The 22,634-nt window shown below is 37.4% G+C and overlaps 2 protein-coding genes across 2 annotated transcripts in view; one reads left to right on the top strand and one right to left on the bottom strand.

The window, feature by feature from the left end:
- Positions 1-22,634, bottom strand: part of LOC135364298 (ankyrin repeat domain-containing protein 26-like) — a 362,531-nt gene that overhangs the window by 179,994 nt on the left and 159,903 nt on the right.
- Positions 1-22,634, top strand: part of LOC123842471 (ankyrin repeat domain-containing protein 26-like) — a 126,902-nt gene that overhangs the window by 93,230 nt on the left and 11,038 nt on the right. The window contains 4 exon segments of the mRNA XM_064593500.1: positions 3,722-3,851; positions 15,652-15,939; positions 17,012-17,229; positions 18,672-18,900. Of these exon segments, the coding sequence (XP_064449570.1) occupies positions 3,722-3,851; positions 15,652-15,939; positions 17,012-17,229; positions 18,672-18,900 (865 nt within the window).

Here is a 22,634-nt window from a genome sequence, read left to right as displayed (position 1 = left end):
TTTAATTCTTCTTTAATTTCCTGGTTGACCCATTCATTCTTTAATAGGATGCTCTTACATTCCATGTATTTGAGTTCTTTCCGAATTTCCTCTTGTGATTGAGTTCAAGTTTCAAGGCGTTGTGGTCTGAAACTCTGCAGGGAATGATCCCCTACTTTTGGTACCGGTTGAGACCTGATTTGTGACCCAGTATGTGATGTCTTCTGGAGAAAGTTCCATGTGCACTCGAGAAGAATGTGTATTCTGTGGCTTTAGGTTGGAATGCTCTGAATCTATCTGTGAAGTGCATCTGGTCCAGTGTCGACCTCAGAGAGTCGTGGACCTGGGGCGGTGAAGGAACTGAGGAAAAGAGATGCCAGTTTTGCGAGGCACAGGGGACCCCGAGCAATCAGCCCAAGGTCCCGAGGTTTATTTTCCATAATCTTATATACCTTCTACAGCGCTATAGATCTCTAATGATTTACAGCATGGGCTTAGTAAGGCACATTCTTCCATGTACATAGGATTAGTCCCGCATGTATGATAAGAATCTTTAAAGCAGGACAAGGGAACAAAGAGGGGAGTGCACAGTGTGCTATTTACAGGGCAAGGGAACCAAGAGGGGAGTGCACAGTGTGCTGTTTACAGGTGGCTTCCTATCTACAAAACATCTTCTGCTGCGTACTTTAGAACAGACCACACACGTCCCAAGGGCAATTCACTCTGATCCTTTCGGCTTATTTTTAACCCAGCAAATCGAGTTTTCTCAGAGATCTCGGAGTCTGAACGAACATGCACCAGTGGTTGTTGTGGAGGTCTGTTTCCCACAGTCCAGTGTGTCATTCACTGTTATTATTGTATCATCATCAAGGTGTTTCTTTAATTTTATTATTAATTGGTTTATGTCATTGGCTGCTCCCATGTTAGGGGCACACATATTTACAATTGTTAGATCTTCTTGTTGGATAGACCCCTTTAAGTCATTATGATAGTGTCCTTCCTCATCTCTTATTACAGTCTTTGGTCTAAAATCTAATTTGTCTGGTACAAGGATTGCTACCCCAGCTTTCTTTTGATGTCCATTAGCATGATAAATGGTTTTCCACTCCCTCACTTTCAATCTGGAGGTGTCCTTGGGTCTAAAATGAGTCTCTTGCAGACAGCATATCGATGGGTCTTGCTTTTTTATCCAATCTGATACCCTGCATCTTTTGATTGGGGCATTTGGCCCATTTACATTCAGGGTAACTATTGATAGATATGAATTTAGTGCCATTGTACTACCTGTTATATCACTGTTACTGTATATTGTCTCTGTTCCTTTCTGGTCTGTGTTACTTTGGGGCTCTCTCTTTGCGTAAAGGATCCCCTTTAATATTTCTTGCAGGGCTGGGTTAGTGATCACAAATGTTTTAGTTTCTGTTTGTCCTGGAAACTCTTTCTTTCTCCTTCAAGTTTGAATGACAGCCTTGCTGGATAAATACAGTATTCTTGGCTGCATATTTTTCTCGTTTAGCACCCTGAATATATCATGCCAGTCCTTTCTGGCCTGCCAGGTCTCTGTGGTTAGGTCTGCTGCCAGTCTAATGTTTCTACCCTTGTCGGTTAAGGACCTCTTGTGCTGAGCTGCTTTCAGGATTTTCTCTTTGTCTCTGAAATTTGCAGGCTTCACTACTATATATCGAAATGTTGACCTGTTTTTATTGATGTTGAAGGGGGTTTTCTGTGCCTCCTGGATATGAATGCCTGTTTCCTTCTCCGGATTAGGGAGGTTCTCTGCTCTAATCTCTCAAACACACCTTCTGCCACCCCCCCCTTCCTCTTCTTCTGGGATCCCAATTATTCTACTATTGTTCCGCTTTATGGTATCACTTATCTCTTGAAATTTCACCTCGTGATCCAGTCGTTTATCTCTCTTTTTCCCCAGCTTCTTTATTCTCTGTCATTTTGTCTTGTATATCACTACTTCTCCTTTCTGCCTCATTTATCCTCTCAGTTAGAGCCTCTATTTTTTTAGAGCCTCTATATTTGATTGCATCTCATTAATAGCCTTTTTGATATTGACTTGATTAGATTTTAATTCTTTTATTTCTTCAGAAAGGGATTCTCTAGTGTCTTCTATACTTTTTTCAAGCCCAGCTAGTATCTTTATCATCGTCATTCTGAACTCTAGTTCTGACCTCTTATGTCCATACTGATTAGGTCCTTGGCAGTCTTTACTGCCTCTAGTTCTCTTATTTGAGCTGAGTTTTTCCATCTTGTCATTCTGTCCAGAAAATAGATGAATGAGTGAACAAAATACTAAAAGAGCAACAACAACCCCAGTGAAATATACACTAAACAAATTAGAAGAGACCCAGACCAAAAAAAAAAAAAAAAGAAAAAAGAATATAATCAGGTGAACAGAACAGAGAAATACACTGGATCCTGTATGTATTTGGGTCTGTTTGTTAGAAAACTACATCCCAAATTGTAAAGAAAGAAAAACTTATATATATATACAAAAATAAAATTAAATACAATGAAAGGATAGAATGTAATTGTAAAAATGAAAGTTAAAAAAGACTTGCAGAAAGTGGTTGCTTTTCTTTTTTTTTTTTATTACTAACATACAGTGTATTATTTGTTTCAGGGGTACAGATCTGTGATTCATCAGTCTTACATAATACACAGCGGTCACCACAACACATACCCTCCCCAAACGTGGTCACTTTTCTATTTGTAGAATTGCGGCAATTCTTTTCTTAGATCTCCGGTTGAGTTCACAGGTGTTCAAAATCATTTTATAGCTATCGAGTGAGTTCCGGACCAGACAAAACTAAGCTCTCCTACTCCTCCACCATCTTTTTGGATTCAACTTGCTTATATTTTCTTTCTGCATTTTTTAATTATAAAATATACAGAGGAAAATATATGTCTGACTTAAAGAAGAATAAAATTAGCAATCATGCTTTTACCACTCAGATTAAAAAAAAAAAAAGTTTTTTCCAATGTCTGTAGCTCCCACAGGGCTCCCTTTCTGTTTTTTTTTTTTTTTTTTTTTTTTTTGCTGACTACTCAAATTTGTTCTCTGATATTCTCTCATTTAACTGTCTTTCTCTGCATTGTTTTGCAACCCTTTCACTTTGTTAACAGTGTCCTAGCCAAGATATGTAACTTCTTTCCTGAAACAGTCTCATAGACCATCACACATTATCTCTTTGCTGATTTCCTTTCTTCTAAAGCTTTGTCTCTTCATTTTTCCTCTCAACTCAGACTTTAAAGATTTTTCTTTCTTCTTTTTTTGTGAGTGATCTCCTTTGATGTTTTTTGTATGTATTTTCTTTTCTTCTTGTAGACTGTGGTTAGTGGGTACCAAAATGTATTTTTGTGTCTTTTTAAAACATTCATGGATAAGTATGCTTTTCTTCTTCACCTTGGATACTGGTCTCTGGTTTATAGTCACTATTTAATAATAGATGATTCTATTAAGATACTGAAAATAAATATTAATAACTTATGTATAAGAACTCTTAATATAGTTACAGTATTAATTCTGCCAGTTGTGTCATAAAAATTTTCTTCATATTTTTTACCTGAGATTATAATTTAGTTAGTATGTTCTTAAACAATGTGAGATTGGGACAAATGAGAGATCATAATTTATAGATTTGTTTATATGATAGAACATATTATCTATTTAAACAATTATTAAATATTTACTCTTAAAAAACCTGACTTACTCATTCTATACCTTCCGCAGATTTAAGAAACTCTTAAACGTGACAAGGAGAAAGTTAAGTGAATATGAAGGTAGAGAGCTTACTTTCCCTGGAAATTCAAAAACCAATCAAATTGAAATGGATAGTCAGATTAATATGCTAAAACAGAAGGTAATTTTTAATTAGTTTTGGGACTCCAGAATCATTTAATTTTGGGAAATAAGTCACTCAGTGCTTTGAGCAATGAAATGTTTTCTATTAATTTTATATACGTGCTACATTTTTTTTTTTTTGGTAACAGCTTTATTGAGATAAAATGAACGTAATGTGCAAATTCGAAGAGTACCACAATCAATTTTAGAACATTTTTGTTACCCTGTAAAGAAGTCCTGTACCTTTTACCTGTCGCCCTATGCTAGGTTCCCCTTCCCTACTCTCCTTAGCCCTAGGGAACCACTACTTACTCTCTGTCTCTATAAATTTGCCTATTTTGGACATTTCATATCAATGGAATCACACAATATGTGGTCCTCTGTGACTGCCTTCTTTCATTTAGCATAATATTTTCAAGTTACACCTATTTTGTAGCATGTGTCAGTACTTTATTTCTTTTTATTGCTAATAATATCCCACTATACAGACATACGACATTTAATTTATTCATTTATCAGTTGGTAGATCTTTAGATTGTTTTGCTTTTCGTCTGTTGTTAATAATGCTATTATACACACACGTACAAGTTTTTGTGTGAACATGTTTTCATTTCTCTTGGATATATACTTACAAATGGAATTGCTGGGTCATATGGTAACTCTCTTTAACCTTTTCTTTTTTTTTTTTAACCCTTTGAGGAACTGCCACACGGTTTTCCAACATGGCTGCACCATTTTACATTTTCGTCAGCAGTGTTTGAAGGTTCTCATTTTTCCTGATTTTTGCCAATGTTTGCCATTATCTGTTGTTTTTATTATAGCCATCCTAGTGGGTGGGAAATGGCATCTTGTGGGGTTTTTTGTTTGTTTGTTTGAAGTTTTAAAATTCTAGTTAGTTAACATATTGGTTTCAGGAGTAGAATTTAATGATTCATCACTTACATACAACACCCAGTGCTCATCACAACAAGTACATCATTCATCTAGCCCACCCCCCATCCACCTCCACTACAGCAACACTTAGTTTTTTTCTCTATAGTTAAGAGTCTTTTATGGTTTGCCTCCCTTTCTCTTCTTTTTTTTCCCCCTTTCCCCTGTGTTCATCTGTTTTGTTTCTTAAATTCCACATATGAGTAAAATCATAGGGTATTTATTTTTCTCTGACTGACTTGTTTGGCTTAGCATAATACACTTGATGAGTTCCATCGATCTTGTGGCTTTGATTTGTATTTTGCTTAAAGCTAATGATGTTGAGGGTCACCTGGATGGCTCAATTAGTTAAGCGTCTGCCTTCGGCTCAGGTCATGACCCCAGGTTCCTGGGATTGAGCCCCACATCTGGCTCCCTGCTCAGCGGGTAGCCTGCTTCTCCCTCTCCCTCTGCATCTCCCCCTGCTTGTGCTCTCTCTCTCTCTCTGTCAAATAAACAAATAAAACGTTAGAAAAAAAAACTAAACAAAAACTAATGATGTTGAGTAGCTCATCTTTTTATGTGGTTATTATCCATTTCTATATCTTCCTTAAAGAATGAATCAATTGTTTTGACCATTTCTTTATTGGATTGTCTTTTCATTATTGTAAGAGTTATTTATGTATATCCTAAATACAAATCCCTTATCAGATACAGGCTTTTCAAATATTTTCTCTTATTCAGTAGCTTGCCTTTTCACTTTCTTGATGGTGACATTTGAAGCAAAGAAGTTTTTGATTTTGATGAAATATACTTAATCTGTTTTTTCTTTTGGTGTCCTAAGAAACCATTGCCAAATCCAGTCACAAATGATATGTTTTTTTCTAAGAGTTTTATAATTTTAGCTCTTATATTTGGAGTTGATTTTGTATATGTGCTATGAGGTAGAGGTCTAATTTTATTACTTTGTCCCACTACCATTTATTAAAAAGGCTATTCTTATTCCATTTAATTGACACCCTTGTTGAAAATCAATTCACCATGTGCTCGCTTCGGCAGCACATATACTAAAATTGGAAAATCAATTCACCATAATGTGACAGTTTATTTTTAGATTGTCAATTCTAATACATTTATCTATATGTCTATCCTTATGTCACTGCCCAATCAAAGTTTATGAGAATTCTTCCCTAGTCATCTTGCAAATTTACCACTCATTTATGTACTAATAAAAGTGTAGTAGAACTTAACTTTACTCCTGTAGAAATTTTTTGCTTCTTGAAGGAGCCTTTTACCAGCTTATGCCTTGCTGACTCCATGATATGATGAGAAGTCAGACTCGAAAAGATAGAGTTCTGGTTCTTTTCTCCATTCATATCTTGAGTCGCTCACTCAGTGCCTCCCACATCCGTTTCCATCAAATCTTGGTCATAGGATCTGCTGTCTACTCGTTACTTCATTATGTTTTATTAACTTATTATAAAGCATAGACTCATCTATAAATTTCACCATCCAGGAAGGAAAAGATGAACTCTGGGCTGTCAGCTTTCCTGTTTTGAAATCTTGGTAATCCATCATCTTGTAATTCACAATTAGATACTATTTTGACCGGGTTCTTCTGTATAACACAGGTGCTGATCCTGTTCTTGGCACAGATCCTACATTCTCAGAAAATACAGTTGTCTGTATCCATCTTCTTTTACTTTAAATAGAAAGATATGTCCTTTAATAGCTCAATAAATAATTAATGGAATAAATATTTCATTACATTATTTCAAGAATACAGCTGTAAAATATCAGGTAGTATTTAATTGAGTTATCAGAGACAAATAGTAGATTAGCAATTTGAATGCCATAAATTTTCAAAGCCAGTTTTGTATGATATGGGAAAGCATTGTGATACAACATAAAGATGAGATGGTCTTACTTACCTCCCCACATAAACAAGCTTGGAATAAGATAAAGGAGAAATTATATTTAATTAATTATTTTTTTAAAGATTTTATTTATTTATTTGACAGAGAGAGACACAGCGAGAGAGGGAACACAAGCAGGGGTAGTGGGAGAGGGAGAAGCAGGCTTACCGTGGAGCAGGGAGCCTGATGTGGGCTCCATCCCAGGACCCTGGGATCATGACCTGAGCCAAAGGCAGATGCTTAATGACTGAGCCACCCAGGCACCACCTATATTTAATTTAAATAGTGCCAATGGACAGTACATTTGGTTTGCTACTGAAAAGATTAAAAATGATTCCATAATGTTCTCTTTATTTCCTCACTGATGAAAGGAGAATGAAGATTGAGTATTAGATTGATTTAAAAATACTCAAAGCTGGCTATTTCTTTTAGAATTTCAGTTAATGGAGATCAGGTAAAAGGTCCAATTTTGGTTATTAAACTATTCCTAGTTTTTCAGCTGTTATACTTGCAATCATATTGTCTTTCTGCTTGCCGGTCTTTCTTCTCCCCTAACTTGAGGGGAAAATCTATAGGGGCATGCCTGCCTAGTTGTAATAATTTGTAATTGAAGCATATCTTAGAGAAATGTCTTGAGAGAAAGGAAGATGGTAGCAGAGTAAGAGGAGCCTAAGTTCACCTAATACCTGAAGACTGACAGAACAAACTCCACAACTAAAGAGGGAAGAGGACACATCGAAGAAGGTAGAAGTACAGAGATGTGGTTTAGGAGAGAAACAGATCGTGGCTGTTATAGAGGGGAGGGATTCATGGTCATAGAGAAGGGCAGGAGAGGAGTACATGGAAATGCCCAAAGAGAACGTTTCCTCATACCCACTGGCTTGGAAGATGAGAGGGGCTGAATTTCATGAGTTCTTACAACGAGGGGGGCTTAAAGCCTGGAGTTCTAAAGGTCATCAGGCTTAGCTGGGATAGAGCCTGTAGGGCACTGTGCTGCTCTTGGAGAGAAGGCAGGTAAACAACCCGGGAGCATACAGCACGGAAACAGTGATCTGAACAGTGCCTGGGGCATACAGTGGGGAGATTACTCACTCTTCTCAGAGCATGTCCCTGAGAGGCAGTGTTGACGGAGATTCTTCTCTAGGAACAAAGGAACCAGCTGGTGCCATTTCCCTCCACTGCCCCTCAGCACCAACACAGAGCCTCCTGTGGGAAGCGGTGCAGCTCTGACACTGGCTGTCTAATTTGCTTACATCAAACCATCCCCTTGCACTCCAGTGGAACTGCCCTGATCAATCATTCTTGCCTCAGTTCCAGCACAGCAGGCCTTCCCCCCCCGCCCCCAGAAGACCTCTGCCCACACCACATCTCCTGAATAGATTCAGGAGGACCTCAGTTCCAGTGGAGGTGGTGACAGGTCTCATTTCACAAGCACACCAGAGCACACCGAATTTAAAAGTTGCTACATTCCAGCCAGGTACCAAACACTGCCCACAGCAGGTGGGGAGAGCCTCTGCAGATGACTGGCCTAAAGGATAGAGCAGCCAGAACACAACAGCAGAGTGCATGCAGCACACACTGTGGACACTGCCCTAAGTGCCAGACCCTGGGCACTACATGACGTCTTTTTCATAAGTCCATTACTTTCAGGAGCAGGTAACATAACTGGCTTTTCTAACACAGAGAAGCTGGTAGAGACGTAGACAAAATGAGAAAACAGGAATTTATCTGAAATGAAAGAACAGGATAAGGCCATGGGACCAGAGATTTAATGGAGGCAGAATAAATATCATGCCTGATGGAGGATTTAAAGCAGTGATCATAAGGATACTCACTGGACTTGAGAAAAGAATGGAAGACATCAGTGAGACCCTTACAACAGAGATAAAAGAATTAAAAAAAAGAATCAGAGATGAAGAGTGCAATAAATGAGATTAGAAACATACCTGATGCAATGAACAGCAGGCTGGAAGAAGCAGAAGAACAAATTAATCACCTAGAAGACAAAGTAATGGAAAGCAATAAAGCTGAAGAAGGGAGAGAAAGAAGAATTATGCAAAATGAGACAAGACCTCGGGAACTCAGTGTAGGAGTCCCAGTAGAAGAGAGAGAAAAGGCGTAAGAAAATTTATTTCAAGAATAATAACAGAAAACTTCCCTAATCTGGGGAAAGCAACAGACACCAAGATCTAGCAGGCACAGAAAACTCCCATCAAAATCAACAAAAGCAGGCCAACACCAAGATACATTATAATTAAATTTGCAAAGTATACTGATAAAGAAAACATCTTAAAAGCAGGAAAACAAGTCAGTAACTTCCAGGGGAAACCCCTTAAGGCCATCAGGAATGTTTTCAACAGAAAGTTTGCAAGCCAGAAGGGAGTGGCATGATATATTCAACATGGTGAATGGGAAAAATCTGTAACCAAGAATACTCTATCCAGCAAGCCTATTACTCCGAATAGAAGGAGAGAGAGAGTTTCCCAGACAAAAATTAAAGGAGTTTGTGACCACTACACTAGCCCTGCAAGAAACATTAAAGGGGGCTCTTTGAGTGGAAAAGAGAGACCAGAAGTGACAGTATAAAGGCAAGAAACACAAAAGTAACAAAAATGAACATTTATGTAAAAAATAATTTAAGGAACTCAGAAACAAAGGATATAAAATATACCTTATCTGAAGCATGGGGAGAAGAAGAGAAAAGAATTGGTTCAAACTTAAATGACCAGCAACTTAATATAGACTGCTATATGCAGAAGAGGTTATATACAAATTATATATCAAAAACCACCAATAGAGGTGCCTGGGTGGCTTAGTTGGTTAAGCATCTGACTCTTGATTTCAGCTCAAGTCATGATCTCAGGGTTGTGAGATTGAGCCCTGCATTGGGCTCCGTGCTGGGCATGGCATCTGCTTAAGATTCACTTTCCCTCTCCCTGCCCCGCTCGTGTTTTCTCTAAAAAGAAAAGAAAAGAAAACCAAAAACAAAACCACTAATAAACATGCAAAGAGAAAGAATCCAAATATATCACTAAAGAACATCAGCAAAGCATCAAAGACACAAAAAAGGATCGGAGAAAAATCTCCAGAAACAACCACAAAACAAGTAGTAAAATGACGAATACATATCTATCAATAATTACTTCGGATATAAATGGGCTAAATGCTCCAATCAAAAGACATAGGATGTATATGCTGCCTACAAGAGACTCATTTTTGACATAAGGATACCTGCAGATTGAAAGTGAGGGGATGGAGAAACATGTATCATGCAAATGGACATCAAAAGAAAGCCAGAATAGCAATAACTTATATTGGACAACATAGAGTTTAAAACAAAGACTGTAACAAGAGACAAGGGCACTATATCGTAAGAAAGAGGACAATCTGACAGGAAGAAGATCAATTGTAAATATTTATGCACCCAACATGGGATCACCCAAATACATAAAACAATTAATGACAAACATAAAAGAACTAATTGATAATAATACAATAATACTATGGTACTTTATTTTTAATATATATATAGTTTTTTTAATGGAATAAGTTGCTTTTATTCCTAATAGTAAAAGTATCCATGAACACAATGTACAGTTTGGATATTTTAGGAAGGAATAGAAATAATCAATAGTTGGGAACTTTAACACCCTACTTACATCAATGGACAGATCAACTAACAGAAAGTCAACAAGGAAACAATGTCTTTATATGACACACTGGATTAGATGGACTAAAGAGATATATTCAAAATATTCCACCCTTAAACAGCAGAATACACATTCTGAAACATTCTCTAGAATATATTACATATTAGGCCACAAAACAGGCCTTAATAGATACAAAAAAGATTGAAGTCATACCATGCACCTTTTCTGACCACAATAATATAAAACTAGAAGTCAGCCACAAGAAACAATCTGAAAGACCACAAATACATGTTGGTTAAGTAACATTCTACTAAACAATGAATGGACCAACCAGGAAATAAAAGAAGAAATTTAAAAATACATGGAAACAAATGAAAATGAAACACATTCGCCAAAACTTTTGAGATACAGCAAAAGTGGTCCTAAGAGGGAAGTATATAGCAATACAGGCCTAGCTCGAGAAGCAAGAAAAATCTCAAACTACCTTACACCTAAAGAAGCTAGAAAAAGAATAATAAATGAAGCGTACAGTCAGCAGAAGGAAGGAAATAGTAAAAATTAGAGCAGAAATAGGGGCACCAGGGTGGCTCAGTTGGTTAAGCAGCTAACTCTTGATTTCCGCTCAGGTCATGATCTCAAGGTCCTGGGATTGAGCACTGCTTCAGGCTCCATGCTCAGCGGGGAGTCTACTTGAGGATTCCCTCACTCCCTCTCCATTTGCCCCTTTCCCCACTCTCTCTCTCTCTCTCTCAAATAAACAAATCCTTTAAAAAAAATACAGCAGAAATAAATAGTATAGAAACTTAAAAAAGATAAAACTAGAAGAGATCAATGAAACCAGTTGCTGGTTCTTTGGAAAAATTAATAAAACTGACAAGGCTCTAGCCAGAGTTACAGAAAGAAAAGAGAAAGGACCCAAATAAATAAAATCACAAATGAGAGAGGAGAAATAACACCACCACAGAAATGCAAACAGTTATGAGAGAATATTATGAAAAAGTATATGCCAACAAATAGACAATCTAGAAGAAATGGATAAATTCCTAGAAACATACAAATTACCAAAACTGAAACAGGAGGGAATAGAAAATTTGAACAGACTGATAACCCGCAAAGAAATTGAATCAGTAATCAAAAAACTCTGAACAAACCCAAGTCCGGGACCAGACGGCTTCAGAGGCAAATTCTACCTAGCACTTAAAGGAAGAGTTAATACCTATTCTTCTCAAACTGTTCCCCCCTCCAAAAAAAAAAAAAAAAACAAAAAAAAAAAACAGAAAAGGAAGGAAAACTTCCAAATTCATTTTATGCGGCCAGTATTATTACCCTGATACCAAAACCAGATAAAGACACCACAAAGAGAACTACAGGCCAGTATCTCTGGTGAACCTAGTTGCAAAAATCCTCAACAAAATACTAGCAAACTGAATCCAACAATACATTAAAAAGCCATCACCATGATCAAATGGGATTTATTCCTGGGTTGTGGGGGTGGTTCAATATCTGCAAATCAATCTATGTGATACACCACATTAATAAAAGAAAGGAGAAGAATCATCTGATCGTTTCAATAGATGCAGAAAAAGCATTTGACGAAGTACAACATCCATTCATGATAAAAACCCTCAACAAAGTAGGTTTAGAAGGAACATACTGCAACATAATAAAGGTCATATATAAAAAATGCATAGGTAATGTCACCCTAAATGGGGGAAAATGGAGAGAAAAACTTCTTAGATCTTGCTTCTAGTTATGTGCTGCTTCTCATTAGCACTGTTTGTCATTAATAAATTAATCTTGACATTTATTACTTCCCACTTTAATGGAGACCAATTTCTACTATATAAGTTATGTATCTTATTAACTCTTTTTATCATCCATTTATCTTTTTTTGTTTTTTTTTCTTAACAAACTCCCCAAAGTTTAGTGGCTTAAATAAATAACATTTATTTTGTTCACAAATCTGTTAGGAAAAGTGTGGCCAGGACAGCTTGTTTCTGTTCCCCTAGCTTCAGGTGGGGCAACTGAAAGGTTTGGGGATGGAAGTGTTTGAAGATTTGTTCCATCACTTCTGGTGTTGTTGATGCTCGCTGTTGACTAGGACTATAGTTAAGGCAGGCAGCTGAAACACCTAGACTCTCTTTGTGGCCTGAGCTTCCTCACAAATTGGAGGGCTAAATTCCAAGTAAGCAGCCTGAGATACAGAGCAAGGCAGAAGCTCTATTGCCTCTGTAACCTAGCCTTGGAATACACACAGCATCACATTCACCATATTCTGTTTGTTAGGAGATAAGTCACTAAGATTGGCCCACGGTCTTTTTATTTATTTATTTTTAATAGAATGAATATTTAAAAACCTATGGACACATTTAAAAACCAGCATATTTTTGTATTCCTCCAACATGAAAAATACACTCACCTCCTCCCACAAATCTGTTATCATGGCATTAGGTTCAGGCTTGAATCCAAGATCTTACCATTTTAATCAGGAGCAGTGGGGTTAAGGTGTCTGAATTATAGTCCCTTGAGTTCAAGTCCTCTCAATATGAAGACTTGAGAATTAAAGTGACAGTTCTCTACCACTCAAAATGCAGGATGCGGATAACCTGCTAAGGACTCTCCCATTCAGAAAGAAGATGGGAAGCACGCTAGTCCATAGCAGTTTTGAAATATAGCCTGAAGCATGCTGTCAGTTCTTTAGTTAGGACTTAGTCCTAACCATGGGAATACTTCTCCATGGCTCTTTGCTTTACTCTTTGAGCTCTTGGTTCTGTCCTTTTCATAAGGAATGACCTGTGTTTTTAGCTGTTTTTTCAGCCTGCTTCCTCCCTGTGGGACTTCTAAGACCCAAAGGCCTATTTTCAGCTTGTACTATCTTGGTCTCTTTTAGTCCAAGCTCGCAAACAGTGTTTTTGCTTCTCTAATTCTCTTCACTTTTTTTTTTTTTTTTTGAAGATTTTATTTATTTGACAGAGAGATAGAGAGCACAAGTAGGCAGAGAGGCAGGCAGAGGGAGAGGGAGAGGCAGGCTCGGAGCCTGATGTGGGACTCGATCCCAGGACCCTGGGATCTTGACCTGAGCTGAAGACAGCCGCTTAACCGACTGAGCCACCCAGATGCCCCTATAATTCTCTTCACTTTTTGAGTTTTCTGTGAATATTATTGGAGTTCATGCCATTAGAAAAGCCATTCTCCTGGGTCTTTTTGAGATAAGCTTTTCAACTCAGGTTTCCTGTGAACCTCTTATTTGACAATGCCTTTAAAATTCTTATACTCTTAAGATCCTTAAAGAAATTGGAGGCACACCTTAAAACCTTCCGAGGTCTTAATAAAGGGTTTTATAGTCTTGGCTTCATCCATAGACCATGTTTTCCTCGATTTGCTCTTAACCCAGAAGCCATTTATTTTAGCATTATTTGACAATTCAACATGTGGAGAGGCTGTAAATGAGAAACAGATATTTGAACCCAGCAAATCCTGGTTCCTTCATATTGAATAGTGTTTCTTTAGCTTATCTCCCCTATGAGTTTCCTTTCAAGTGGTTTGTTGCATGAGTTCCTTTCCCTCTAGTGTCATTTTCTTCACTTGTCTAGAAACCTTTGCTGTAAGCCTCTTCAAGGGCCATCAGGTTTCCACTAACAGTTTCTTGGAAGCCCTTTTGGTTTTCATTCTTACTCTTCTCTACATCCTTTCAGGTTCCACCTACCTCCTGGTTCAAAGGAGGTTTATTTTTAGTTTGTTTTGTTTTTAATGGCAGCACCCCATTTTTAATATCAGTATCTGTGCCAGTTATTTATTGCTGCATACTCAACCATCTCAAAACCCAGTGGCTCAAAACAGCATTTATCTTGTTCACACATCTTTAGACAAGGCTGAGTAAGGCCAACTCATTTCTTCTTCATTTGGCATCAGCTGGGATGACTGGAAGCTGGGAACTAGAATCATCTAAAACCTTGTTCTTGTTCATGCACATGTTTGGCTGTTGAGGCTGCTTTTTGACTAGGATGTTAGCTGAGGCAGTCTCAGCTGCAGTATCTGCATGAGGACTCACTAGGTGGCCTGGGCTTTCCCACAACAGCTGGATGCTAAGGGTGAGCTTCTGTAGAAAAAGTCAGATGGAGGCTATCTCACATTTTGTAACCTAGCCTTAAAAATCACACAGCAGTTCTGCCATATTCTATTCACTAGAAACCAGTTACTAAGGCCAGCACATATTAAGGGGGGGGGGGGATTGTCATGGGAGAAGTGTCAAAGAATTTATAAAACCACCACATCCACTCATCTTGTCTTACCAATCATATCTAAAAGAAAGAAGTTCTTCCCAATTCAGCATCACTGAAACTCCAGCAAGTTTTTTGGTTGTTTTTGTCTTATTTTGTGGGATGTAACAAAGGATTATAATACTGTTGAATTAAGGGGGTTTTTTGGGGGGTTTTTTTGGTCAAAAATGTATGGATCATCTCACTAAATTTTTTTACTGAGAGATGCGATTTCTTAACCTTGCAAATCATTTCTTCTCAGAATGCAATTCAAATTAGCATAAAACATTTGTAATTCAGAAAAAGGCTTATGGCATTAAAATCAGTCTTTATAGATTCATTAATTAGAGTTTTATTTTCAAAGTCTTATTTTGGTAAGCATTTATTTGCTGAGACCTACATAAGTCAATATGATATTCCTAAAACTTCTTTAAAACTTATGGAGTACCAGGGCACCTGGGTGGCGCAGTCAGTTAAGTGTCTGCCTTTGGCTTGGGTCGTGATCCTGGCATGCTGGGATTGAGCCCCACGCTGGGCTCCCTGCTCAGTGGGGAGTCTGCTTTTCCCTCCCCCTGCTCTTGCACTCTTGCTCTCTTGCTCTCTTTCCCTCTCAAGTAAATAAATAAAATCTTTAAAAAAAATTATGGAGTGTTAAGATGAGGGAAGGGTTAAGAGACTTTCTACTAAGAGATGACTTACAGTTATTTTGTGAAGGAAAGATCTGAAACAATCATAGAAAAATAAAAGTATAAATGTGTGGCAAAGAGAACGATAGCAGAGATCTCCTTTAGTAACTACTAGTGGTTTTAATTTTGTTCTTGATTTTCTGAGTTATTTGAGGTTCCACATTCCAAGACTCTACTTACAATATAGATAACATTTTGTTGAAAATGAATTTATTTTAAAATTTGAGCACCTGGCTGGCTCTGTCAGTAGAGCATGTGACTCTTGATCTTGGGGGTTGTGAGTTTGAGCCCCGTGTTGGGTGTAGAGACTTAAAATCTTTTAAAAAAAAAAACTTGGTCATAGTTTTGCATTAGACTATTTTCACTCTACTTCCAAACTGTATTATTTTATTCATGCAGGTTGATGATCTTACAGCAAAACTGGAAACTGCGTCTTCAAAATGTCTATACCTGGATGCAAACAACCAGCTTCTTACCCAGGAGTTAACATCTATGAAGGAAATGCAGAAGAAATATGAAAAACTAGAGAAGAATAAAAAGAAGTTGGAACAAGTAGTAAACCTCAGAAGTCATGTAGAATTCAGTATGGTAGAATACAGTAAAATAGAACACTATAAACGGGAGCTTGAAGAAAGAACAAGATTGGACATAACAGAAAAATTAAAAGAAGCCAATCTGTTTTTCCAGGTTAATTTATTGATCTGTAGTATGCTTTAATCATTTCACTGCAAGTTACATTTTGGTTATATGCATTGTATAGTTTTCCTCTACTTCCTTTATAGCAATTTGGTAAATTTCTGGAAGCATTTGTTCCTTCTCTTTAAAAATTTCAGTTTTCATCGGGGCGCCTGGGTGGCTCAGTCGTTAAGCGTCTGCCTTCGGCTCAGGTCACGATCCCAGGGTCCTGGAATCGAGCCCCGCATCGGGCTCCCTGCTCCGCAGGAAGCCTTCTTCTCCTTCTCCCACTCCCCTTGCTTGTGTTCCCTTTCTCGCTATCTCTCTCTCTGTCAAATAAATAAATAAAATCTTTAAAAAAAAATTTCAGTTTTCATCATTATTCTCACTAAATTGATTTTTCAGAATGATTCACAGTAGAGAATCATTTTATTTTTTAAGATCACTTGGTATAAAACAAGACTATTGACAGGAAAAGAAAAGATGGTGTTTTAAAAATTTTAACCATGGGGTGCCTGGGTGGCTCAGTTGGTTGAGCAGCTCAGGCTTGTGAAATCAAGCCTAGCATGGAGCCTACTTTAAAAAAAAAAAAATTGTACCATACTTGGATTATTTTTTTTAAGATATTTATTTATTTATTTAGAAAGCACGGGTGAGGGGATGCACAGAGGGAGAGAGAGAATCCCAGGCAGACTCCATGCTGAGTATGACACAGGGCTTTATCTCATGACCCTGAGATCACAATTGAGCAGAAACCAAGAGTCAGGCGCTCAACCGGCTAAGCCAGCCAGGCACCCCCGGTACTTGAATTATTCTTAAGTTGTATTGTTCACTTTTTTAAAGTTTTAAATGATTCTATTATTCTCTGAATTACCAGATTGCATGAGTTCTAATATAAGAATGATTGAACTTTATCATTCAGATTTAATTCAGTTGACATTGATGACAAATATTTTACGCTTCAGCTTTTTTTTCACATTTACAATTGCTCTCTGAATCATTGACTCAAAACTAAAGGAAAGAAATATACTATAATTACCCAGGTTATAACTTATTTTAAAAGTATGCTTTTAATTTGCTTTAGACACAAGTAGCATCTCAAGAAAGCTTAGGACAGTTAAGAGAAGCTAATAATGCTTCAATAAGAAATCAAATGGAACTCAGAATTAAAGAACTAGAATTTGAACTATCCAGAATGAAGTGTTCTCAAGAAGATTTTAATAAAACAGAATTGGAAAAATACAAGCAACTCTACCTAGAAGAATTAAAAGTTCGAATGTCATTGACAAATGAACTGAACAAGTAAGTTAAAACAGAATCATAGAAAATAGATTTAGCTTGTTAATTTGCCTCTAAAGTGTAATTTTTATGGAGCCAGGTTCATGAGATGAGTAGGAAGTGAAAGCCAATTAGATAGTTTAATTTTGGAAAATGATGTTTGTAAAAGAACTTACCTTTGAAATGTTCGTCCAAGACAGTTTGCATCTCTCCTCCTTTTTTTGGTTTTACGTGATTTTATTTTTTTCCCCTTAATATTTTCAGTTAATCTGATCTCCTAGTCTTTAAGCTAATGGTTAGAAGCTTTATAATTTAGACAGCATGTTATTATAAAATTGTTTGTCAGAATTGCCCTAAATAGAAATGAGTTTATTAATATTAGTGAGTTTATTTTTGGAAGAATACATCTGTAACCCAACTGCACATCCTGGCAGCTTGGTAAATTTACTTTTTTGATTGTGATTTTTGTTATTATTACCAAATAGAGGGTGCTTTGAAACAAACTGTTCTTTATAGTTTTTCTACCTTACATAAAAGTATACATGTGAAATACAAAAAGATTCCCCTAGGGGCCGAAAGGCAGTATAATTCCCAAAGTGGCTAAAAAAAGCACCATGGTGGACATGAGGAGGGGCTGGGTGAAAGACAGAAAGGGTAGATTCCACCTCCAGTACCCTGGTAGCTGTGTTATAACCTAATTGGCTCTGGAGCTGTTTTATTTCTTTCTGATCACAACTCTGCCATCTAGCAATTGTTGGTCTAAATTATTCCTCAGTGCCAAATGCTCAATTTCTCTGAGGTAATGAGTGAAATGTGCAAGAGTGGTGAAAGCCAATGCTTGAAAATGTCTTTGAGGGATGGTTTATTTTTATTTTTATTTTAAAGATTTTATGTATTTATTTGACAGAGAGCGAGCGAGTGAGCTCAAGCAGGGGGAGCGGCAGGCAGAGGTTGAGGGAAAAGCAGGGGCTCGATTCCAGGACTCTGGGGTCATGACCTGAGCCGAAGGCAGATGGTTAACTGACTGAGCACCCAGCCCCCTGGGATGGTTTTATATTTTTATATCTCTAAACTGGTTTACTAAATAGAAGTATATGTAATGGCATCCTGGTTTACTAAATATAAGTATGTGTAATGGCATCCTCAAGAATCTTGTTAAGTCCAGCCATTCCAGAAGGCAGCAGGTATTACCTGTTAAGCCATGTGCATCACTAATAGCCATTTCTGTCCCTCCTTAATTTGAATTACTTGTTAGTTAGGAATCCTCTAGAAATATATGTCCTTTAGAGCAATTTTAAACCTATCATTATATATTGTAGGTCTGCTCTGTCACATTTTCAGTGTTAAAACACCGTTTAATGGCACATTCTGTTTACTATTATGGAAACTTTAAAAAAATGCAAGTCACTTAGGAATGATTTGGGGAGAAATGAAATACTAAGCATTGTGTTTTGTAATCTTAACAGGACTAATGAGAAGCTGGCAGAGACCAGTACCAAACTTCTGGTGGAGACACAGCAAAAAAAGTCTTTGATTAATACTATTGCTATGAGCCCTGTCCTAGAATTGCCTTCTGTTAGAAATATGAATAATAGTTCACTGTTCAATAGATATGTTGCTCCGAGAGAAAACCTAGTGATTCCTACCTCAAGCTCACGGCCTACAAAGAATGGCGTTGAGACTTTCTTGACCAAGGTTAGTTATCTTTTTGCCCTTGGGTTTCAGATTTCTGATATAATTTTTGTTTTTAATTTGGTGAAATTCTGAGTTGTTTAACTAACACACACTAAGTAAAAGTCATAATTATATGCGCTAATAAAGAAATGAGACAGAAATTTTACGATTTTTTTTTAGTTCCTGGAGCTCTTACTTTCAAGAGATACCTATTATTAACTTTATTTAGTAAATATAACTAAACTGACATATTTTACTATTTTTAAGATTTTATTTATTTTATTTTATTTTTTTGAAGATTTTATTTATTTATTTGACAGAGGCACAGTGAGAGAGGGAACACAAGCAAGGGCAGTGGGAGAAGGAGAAGCAGACTTCCCTCCAAGCAGGGAGCCCGAAGTGGGGCTTGATCCCAGGACCCTGGGATCATGACCTGAGCCAAAGGCAGCCGCTTAACGACTGAGCCACCCAGGCGCCCCTAAAGATTGTATTATTTTAGAGAGAGAGAGTGCACAAGAGGGAGAGAGAGCATGCGACTTTCAAGCAGACCCCCCCCCCCCCCGAGCATGGAACCCTACATAGGGCCCAGTCTCATGACCTGTTTTCTCACATGAGAGTACATTTTTAATTGCTTTCTTACTTATAGCATTTTTTTTTACTTATAACACTTCTATTTCACGTTTTACAAAATGTCTTGAGCAGTTGTAGAGCATTTTCTAAATAGCTAAATCAAGCAAATATTTGATTTTTTTTTTTCCAGAGAGGGAGTGCAAGCAGGGGGTGAGGAGCAGAGGGTAAGCAGGCTCCATGCTCAGTGTGGAGCCCGATGTAGGGCTTAGTCCCACAACCCTGAGATCGTGACCTGAGCCAAAATCAAGATCAGACACTTAACTGTGACTGAGCCACCCAGACGCCCCACAATTTGAATTCTTAAAAAGAAGTTCACATATATCTACCTTGCCATCAGTTGAATGATTGATGACTAAGATGGGAATGATAGGGAGTCTTTAAATAGCAGCTAATTTCCTTTGTGTCATTGTTATTAAAATATCCATTTCAATGAATGCACATAGGTTTATGGTTTTGATGGTATATTCACGTTCTTATTAATGTAGACAAAAGTAGCATAGGCTTGTGGTAAATGAGGCCTCAATCTTGTTCCTTCATTCGGCATCCTTATTGTCTTGCTCTCTTCCCTTCTAATTTGAGGACTTTCTTTAGTGTTATGCTTGGATGCCTTTAGATTTTTGGTTTGTGATCACATGAAGTTCATATATAACATCCTATGTATATAGCAGTCTATTTTAAGTTGATGGTTACTTAAGTTCAAACACATTTTAAAAACACTACATTTTTACACCCCACCTTGTTTTATTTATTTGATGTCTTAGTTTACATCTTTTTATTTTGTGTATCCCTTAACTAATTACTGTAGATATAATTGATATTACTACTTTTGTCTTTTAACCTTCATACTGGCTTTATAAAAGTGATTGATCTATTACCTCTACTGTATGTTTGCTTTTACCAATAAAACTTTCTTTTTCTTATTTTAAAAGATTTTATTTATTTGAGAGAGAGAGCAGGGGAAGGGTGGAAAAGCAGGCTTCCCACGGAGCAGGGAGCCTGATGTGGGGCTCGATCCCAGGACCCTGGGATCATGACCTGAGCTGAAGGCAGATGCTTAACCGACTGAGCCACCCAGGCGCCCCCCAATAAAACTTTCTTTCATAATTTTTTTACTTCTAGTTATGGCCTTTCCTTTTTTTTTTTTTTTAAGATTTTATTTATTTATTTGACAGAGACAGCCAGAGAGAGAACACAAGCAGGGTAAGTGGGAGAGAGAGAAGCAGGCTTCCTGCTGAGCAGGGAGCCCGATGTGGGGCTCGATCCCAGGACCCTGGGATCATGACCTGAGTGGAAGGCAGACGCTTAATGACTGAGCCACCCAGGCACCCCTCCTTTTTTTTTTATTTTAATTTATTTATGAGAGAGAGAGGGAGCAGAGCAAGCAAGAGAGAACACAAGTGGGAGGGGAGGGCCAGAGGGAAAGGGAGAAGCAGGCTCCCTGAGCAGGGGGCCTAATGTGGGGCTCGATCCTAGGAGGTCCCTTAACCTATCCTCATTTTTAAAATTCTTTTTTTTCTTTTTGGCTTGGAGGATTTCTACTACCCTGTCTTGCAGATCACTGGTCTGTTCTGCAGCTTTCAATCTGCTGTTGATTCCCTCTGGTGTATTTTTCATTTCAGTTATTGTAGTCTTTAGCTCTGATTGGTTCTTCTTTGTATGTTCTCTTTGTTGAAGTTCTCACTGAATCCATCCATTCTCCTCCCAAGTTTGCTGAGCATCTTTATGACCATTACTTTGAACTCTTTATCAGGTAGACTACTTACCTCTGTTTCATTTAGTTATTTTTCTGAAGTGTTGCATTGTTCATTCATTTGGAACATACTCGCCTGTCTCCTCATTTTGGCTGACTTTCTATGTTTGTTTCTGAAGTTGTTCTTTTCAACTTTTTCCCTCTTTAAAGTATGTTGCTTTGAAGAATGAATGTTAGTTATAAAGTCAAGGAAGAAGAAAACATGTCTAAGTGTTGTCTGGTCATTTTTCTTGTTGGAACTGTGGTGGAGTAGGTGGCAGATGACATTGCTCTTCTTTTTCTGAGTTGAGAACACAGGAGTCAGGCAGATGGAGATAAGCTTAGTAACTTTATTAGTAATACATACTAACAAATAGGAGGATATGGTTTAGGTAGGTAGCCACAGCGAGCTTCCCAGTACTTTATCCCAAATTAGGCACTTCCACACACAGTTGTAATGGAAGGAACAAATGTTTGATGCCCATCCCACAAAGATGAGAGCAGACTTGAATTCATGCTACTATGGCAGGCACATCTTTTTAAAGAAGAGATTTGGAACCATGTATGCATTGCTTAGTGCCTTCTCCCAAATTCACCCTTTAGGTAAATCTCCCTTCCTGTCGTGAGGAAGGTAGAGAAAAGTCCTCACATGGAAATGAAGGTTTACCTATAATTTCTGACTTGATTTAAATTCTAATTAAAGTTAATCATGTCTTTTGTACATACCAACTAATGATGAGAGGTTGGACAGAGCATGCTAGATGGTAAAGAGAAATCTGTTGTGCGTTTTAAATTTTGCTATAAATAACCCACAACATAGGTAACTCATTTGTTGATTGATTTGGATAAACAAAGTTTTATTTGAAGGAAATGAATAATTCTTTCAAGGAAGAATTTCCTCAGTTTCAGGTTCTTTGGTTCGACTAAAGATTTTCTCCTTCAAGTTCCTTGTCCTTTGGTTAAAAAAATTTATGCTTATAAATTGCACATGTTGACTGTTACTAAAAGGAGTTAAGATAACTTCTGTTCCTTTCTTTTTGTTCATGACTTTAAAATTTATACTTTAGTTAGAAAGCTATTTTGTGCCTAATGCCTGAACATTATTGAGCCACATGACAAAGTTTTATGTATTCATATTCTCTGAGTTATAGTTAAAAATGCATGCATTGTTCCTGAATATGAGGAAGTAACTGGCATAAAACTCTAGGCTCAGTAAGACCTAAACCACATTCCTGGCTTGCAGCTAGGTGGTTTTTTGACCTCAGGCAAACTGCAATCTCTCTGGGGCCTTTTTGTCTCTTATGTAAAATTAGGGACTTTGACGAAGTGAGTGACTTTTATACCTTTGGAAAAACTTTTTTCCCAAAGAATAGAACTTGAATTTTTTTTTTTTTTT

The sequence above is a fragment of the Mirounga angustirostris genome, unplaced genomic scaffold, assembly GCF_029215605.1.
Source record: "Mirounga angustirostris isolate CCGP_5_RB_7025 unplaced genomic scaffold, mMirAng1.0.hap1 SCAF_5, whole genome shotgun sequence".
NCBI lineage: Eukaryota > Metazoa > Chordata > Mammalia > Carnivora > Phocidae > Mirounga > Mirounga angustirostris.
This window is presented reverse-complemented; position numbering and strand designations above follow the sequence as displayed.